At 43.6% G+C, this 6,483-nt stretch overlaps 1 protein-coding gene across 1 annotated transcript; it reads left to right on the forward strand.

Moving 5' to 3' along the window:
• The first annotated feature begins 1,376 nt into the window (after positions 1–1,376).
• Positions 1,377–3,988, forward strand: MKRN3 (makorin ring finger protein 3). The gene is given in 2 exon segments (XM_019667739.1): positions 1,377–2,917; positions 2,920–3,988. Coding segments are annotated over 2 exon segments (1,467 nt in total). The 5' UTR covers positions 1,377–1,587; the 3' UTR covers positions 3,057–3,988.
• Positions 3,989–6,483: the final 2,495 nt, after the last annotated feature.

Raw genomic sequence — 6,483 nt, forward strand, 5'->3', positions numbered from 1 at the left:
TATGACCATTTCATACAAATTTTTAAATGTAATAACCTAACCTTGTTCCTGATAGTCTTTCATGATTTTTAATGTCTGTTATTAATGCAGTGATACCATTTCTAAAATTTCTCATCTTGGTTATTTAAGCCATCTTCATTTTTTTCTTGATAAATTTCACCAGCAATGTATTGATTTCAATAATCTTTTCAAAGGATTTTGTTTGATTCACTCCCCTTATTTCATTTGTTTTTCTCTTTAATTATCTTTATTATTTGCTTCAATGTGATTTATGTGCTAAATTCAGACTTTCTCCCATTTTAAAATATAAATTTAGGATATAAAATTCCCTCTAAGGAACTTGTTTTAGCAAACAAAATCCAATAATATATAAAATGATGATACATCATAACACAGAAAGGTTTATTCTTGAAAAAATGCTACATTAAATATTTAAAAATCTATCAGTGTAAATAATCACTAAGAGGATAAAGGGGAAACATGATAATCTCAAAAAATTCAGAACACTATATGATAAAATTCAGTATACATTCACGATTAGTACACTTAGTAAAGAAGGAATATAAAATATTTTTACTCAACTAATATCTGCAAAATGGCAAAGAGCTCACACACAGAATTTTTTTTAAATACCATTTGTGAGAAGATGGTAGAGAATATTTTGTGAAAAGCTGTCCTACCACAATACAGCACAAACCTGGATGAAAGAAAGAGGGGGAAACAAAGGGCACCATGTCTTAAACCAGCAAGAGAAAATAAAAGCCTGGGTCACACAGGGGACAGTGGCTTATTAAGCCAGCATCAGGACTGCACGACGTCTGCAGCTTCTGCACAGGGGGAGAGGGGGCTTAGAAATCACAATGAACTAAGACATCTGAAAGGCACTAAATTTCCAACACAAGCCCGTATGAATTTCCAGAAAATAATGACCAGGAGAAATCTTGTCTTGTCAATAAAACAAAGTAATTAAAGCTTCCATCAGTGACAGTCATGAGACCAAAACAAGAAACAAACAAAAAAAAACAACAACCATAAAATGGAGTGAATGGAAAAGTACTTTATAAAATTCATGTGTGCGATGTTTCAGAATCTACAAGGTGAACTTTTAAATATGGAAAGGGGAACATGAATCATGGTTTCCATGATTTTTAAAATAGACCTATATGAAAAAGCAATAAAAAAAAATCGTGTATGTGGGAACAGCAGAAGGGATTAAATTACAACCTCCAAGGGTCATGACTGCATCCTCCCGAGGGGACAGCACACAAAGGAGCCGGAGCCGGAGCCGGAGGAGAGCTGTGAACAAAAGACGTGGATACCAGATCAGCGCTCCAACCTCGAGACTTTACAGACCACGTGGACGGAGTACAGGGCTGACGTTGCACCCACAGGAAGTGTCCGCCATACCTGCCCGAGGAAGGGAGTAGGAACACACAGAAACAGGAAACAGAGAGCGGGCCGGAAGGGAAAAGAGATGCACACCTCCCAAAGAGGAGCCCCGTGCAGGCTCCTGCCTTCCAGGCCTCGAGCCCGAAAGGAGGCGATACTGGAGAAGTTCCGGTACCATTTCGGGGAGGAAAAGCTGCCATGGAAGAGCCTGCAGCTCCCAAAGAGCCCCACGAAGCAGCCGGTGCCCCTACAGGTGCCCAGGCAGCAGGCGAGGGTGCAAGTGGGCCCGGCCGCCCCGTGCGCCCGGTTTCCCGGCAGCCTGCGGCTCCAGGCCCGGCCCACTTCCGCACGTCACGTCTGAGGCCTCCCCAGGCCTCAGGGGGAGGGGCCGGGCCCAGCTGGCTGCTGAGCAGCCGGAGCTGCGGCAGCTGGACAAAGCAAGTCGTCTGCAGGTATTATCTGCATGGGCTGTGCAAGGAGGGGGAGAACTGCCGCTACTCGCACGACCTCTCAGGCCAGCAGGTGGCCAGGGAGGGGCGCGGGTCGCCGCCTCGGGCCTCTGCAGAGCTAGGCCCCAGCACGGCTGCGCACACCGAGCCCCTGCCTCAGGAAGTGGCGGAAGCCCCCCCTGCTGCGTCCTCACGCTACTCGCCTGTGATTGGCTTGGCTGCTGAAAGGGGTTTCTTTGAAGCCGAAACAGACAATGCAGGCCTTGAAGCAGCGGGAGGAGCAGGGGCAGAAGGCTGGGAGAATGCCATTGAGTTTGTTCCCGGGCAACCCTACCGGGGTCGCAGGGCCCCTTCTGTCCCCGAGGCTTCTCCGCAGAGCTCGGAGACTGAGAGGGAGCACATGGCTGTGGGCGCGGGGGAGCCGCTTTGCCGCGATGCTGCCATGGGGCAATGCTTTCGTGGGGAGAACTGTGCATATCTCCACGGAGAAATATGCGATATGTGTGGGCTGCAGGTCTTGCACCCGGTGGATGCTGCCCAGAGGGCAGACCATATAAAGGCCTGCATTGAAGCACATGAGAAGGACATGGAGCTCTCGTTTGCTGTGCAGCGCAGTATGGACAAAGTGTGTGGCATCTGCATGGAGGTGGTCTATGAGAAAGCCAACCCCAGCGACCGCCGCTTTGGCATCCTGTCCAACTGCAGCCACGCCTACTGTCTTAAGTGTATCCGCAGGTGGAGGACTGCCAAGCAGTTTAGGAACAGGCTTATCAAATCCTGCCCGCAGTGCAGGGTCACCTCCACCTTGGTCATTCCCAGTGAATTCTGGGTGGAGGAGGAGACAGAGAAGGAGAAACTTATTCAGGAGTACAAGGAGGCGATGAGCAACAAGACCTGCAGGTACTTTGCTCAAGGCAGGGGTCGCTGCCCATTTGGAGCGAACTGTTTTTACAAGCATGCAGACCCTGAGGGCCAGGCAGAGGAGCCTGAGAGGCAGGGTGCGGGGGCAGCCAGCGGTGCCTGCGGTCAACATATGGAGCCCGAGCAGGTGGGAGAGGACCGCATGCACTTTCAGAGCAGTAAAAAGAGCTTGTCACGCTTTGGCTGGCCAATCTGTCGTTTAAGTGTTTCCTTTCACTGGGAGAGAATGAACTCCCCTTCTCAGAGAACCAGTGGGACTTGCTTCATTTGGGGCTGGAAAGATATTTCAATTTGTAGCATTACGCTGTGGCATGTGGTGTGGTGTGCTGAGGCTCTGTCATCGCTATTGCCTGTTTTCTGTGTATAGACACATCTGTCATGTACAGCAGCTGTGGAAGCCATTTTTATAGATCATTCATCTGTTTCCTTGCCCATCCCCATTTCTTTCCCCAGGACTATGGTGTTTCACAAAAAGTCCTTAAAGTTAATTGTGTCGTGGAATGACCATTACTGTCAGTTTATGGTTTATCTTGTCATCTCTGTTTTCAACAGGATTGACTCAGTTCTAGTCTAGTGTTTACAGGATTGCCACACTCATTTTGAAGCCCCTCAAGAATAAATGTGACAGGGTGAAGGGAGAAGTCTTAACTGAACAAGGAACTTTTTGCTGCTACAGCCTTAAGAATGGACCCTCGTGGGGCCTGTGCAGCTGCTCATCTCTGCTGTTTACATGTCTTTTCCTTCCCTGATTCCCCTTCAAGTGCACTTTTTAACTTGTGGTTACCTTGTGGTTTTGTGTTGTACTTGACCAGAACCAGGTGTGTATGTTTACATGCTTTTATCCCGCTTCAGTTGATGTGGAATTATTCGGAAGTATATATTTAAGAATTATATAGAAATATATATGCATATAAGTGTGCACAAAAGTTATGTATTTGAAAACATATATAAAGGCTATATACCGTAATACAGTGTTTATGTAATAAAACATACAGAGCTGGAAGCTAAAGATCAAAGGCTAACAAAATTAACTGTCGTGTGAGTGTGAGGTTTGAGTAATTTTTCTGTACCTTTCCTAGCCTCTAGTGATTAGTATCAGATGAAAACAGCTATTCAAGAGACTCTGGCCAAAAATGGCAGACACAGATCTTCAAGGACTTGCTAAATATGACGTTGATAATTTCTGTGATGGCATTCATAGTTCTTCTGCTATTATAAATACAGAAATGTGTGCCACCATCTCATTATTCCTTATAACAGCACAACCCTGGGCTCAGTTGTTTGTGTTCAGTATTTTGTGTTCAAATGTTATCTCTAGACATTTCAAACAAGGGGCTTTTCACAAAAGTTTTCAACATATAATAGAAAATTATAAAGGAGAAAATAGAATAACAAAGATGTTGAAACCAGTCAGAATACAAGAATGGAAAGATTAAAAAGAATGCAATCTAGAAAGGAACCAAAACTAAATACAATAGTAATGCAGACAGTTTATAGCACAAATACACCATAATTAGAGTAAGCAAAAATGGTTCAAAAACTAAAGTAAAAAAAATAAAGTCAAAGATTTTCAGACTTGATTAAAATGAAAATGAAACTAATATTAAGATGCACACCTAAAACATAAGACTATGGAAATATTCAAAGTAATAGGATGAAAAAAAGAAAAGAATCACACTGAGGTTCTGTGACTTTTTATCAGACAAAGTCGTGTCAAGTATAAATGGATTACTGGAGATAAATAAGGATGGTATATGAAGTTACATTATAATTTACCAGGAAGATAAAACTGTCAACATTTTGTATTCATTTAATAACACAGCATCAGATATATAAGTAAATAATTGATAAGGCTAGAAATATAAAATCTTAGTGAATAATTTTAATACACCTTTCCAGTAACTGAACAAGTAAAGAAAGAAAGAATGAGAGTTGAATGGCACAACTTTAACAATTTACCTAGTTGACCTGTGTAAAATGCTGTAAGCAGCAACAGATGGATGCTCTTCTCTTGCCTAAAATAACAAACTATGCTGGAGCCCTACATCCCGAGAGATTTAGAATCCCTGAGTGTCCATCAAAAACAGGTATATTTGTACTGCGTACTTAGCACCCTTCGAAACATGAATTTAATTATCAGAACCACCTTACGTGGTACTTACTATAATTCCCCCAGCACCCCGATGAGGTAAATAAGGAGAGAGTTTAAATTACTTGCTGATACAGCTATGACCCATAGGTGTAAATTAGTGGAACAGTGTAAATCGGTATATTTCCAGATCACAGACACTGTGCTGTCTTTTCCCCGACATGTGTGCCCAGGAGCAGGGGGAGCAGCTGAATATAACCACCGGAAGAACAGGTGCAAACTTTGTGGATGTTTCTGCTAGGAGGAAGGAGCAGAGATGGGCAGCTATAATCTACAGAATATGAGAGCTTGAGCATTATTACAGAATATGGCTTGAGCCATAGGCTGCCACACTCAGTATTTCTTAGTCCACTTCCCAGAGTGTTCATCGGCTTCCCATGTTTTTATACTGCCTCTGCCCTCTTCCATGCTTCCTGATTCTAGGGGCAAGTACCTCAGCCTGCTTCAATGGGGGCCTTGCCATATTCGTTCTCTCTCGATTCCTCTTTTGCAAAGAATTCACTCATCAGGAGGCCCTGGACGCCTGGCTGTTGCTGGCAAGCAGGGTGGTGTTTCTACATGAAACCGAAACACGTTCCCACCCCCGTGGCCACCCCAGTCATGCAGGAGAAAGAGGGCGTAGGTGGTCAAACAAAGAATGGGACCAGATGGGGCACTCCCAAAAACTAATGACACCAAAGGCTCAGAAAATGAGCTTCGAGTTTAGCCACTGTCAAGAGGGTTTTTGAAGCTGAACCTGAAAGGTTTTGAAAACTTTGTCCTGATATACATCCTCTAACATCGTGAGAAAAACATGTTTTTATTTAAACAGTCTCTTGAACCAAACAATCATATGACTTCAGGAGATACAGCAGGAAAAAGGTTAGTAGATAAAATGGTTTGGACAACAAACAGGGTAATTAGAACCCTGACTCGGCTCGTTACCAGCTGTGTTCTCTGGAGCAAGTTACTTAAATTTCCTGTGCCTCAGTTTCTTTATACGAGAAATGGGTACCCCACCACATACATTGCATGATGGTTGCGAAGATCAAATATAATTGGACAAGGAGCTTCAAACGGCTGGTATTTTTAAAGCGGCAGTTATTATGTATGTTTGTGAAACTGAGCAGAACTTACACAAGAATTAATCGTCCACCAAGTTTTTTCTCTGTGGGAATCTTTGGGACTTGTATTAGAGTAACATTATTATTTTATGATTATTTTCATAGGAAGGGGGCACATTACCTTTATGTCCATCATTTCAAAAAGACCAACTAATTTTTTTCAGCAAAAGTCATTCAGCTGAAACTAATAATGTGCTATTCTATTCCTGAAAATACAGTAAACCCCAAAAAACTGTATTTGTGACAGATGCCTACATGAGGAAAATAAGATGATGTTTAAAAATACGAAATTTACTGTCCCCCCTCAGCTCATTCAGAAATAAGTCAAATAACAGGGATGTCACAGCCACCAGGGCTGGGGGACGTGTTCTAAGAGCCCGCTCGTGAAGGCGCCGGGCCACCCGTGCTGCAGTCGGGAACAAAGGAGCCCTTGCCACACAAAGGTTTGCTCTGTGAGGGATTCAAAGTGCGT

Source organism: Hipposideros armiger, unplaced genomic scaffold (genome assembly GCF_001890085.2).
Source record: "Hipposideros armiger isolate ML-2016 unplaced genomic scaffold, ASM189008v1 scaffold_504, whole genome shotgun sequence".
In the NCBI taxonomy this organism is placed as follows: Eukaryota; Metazoa; Chordata; class Mammalia; order Chiroptera; family Hipposideridae; genus Hipposideros; species Hipposideros armiger.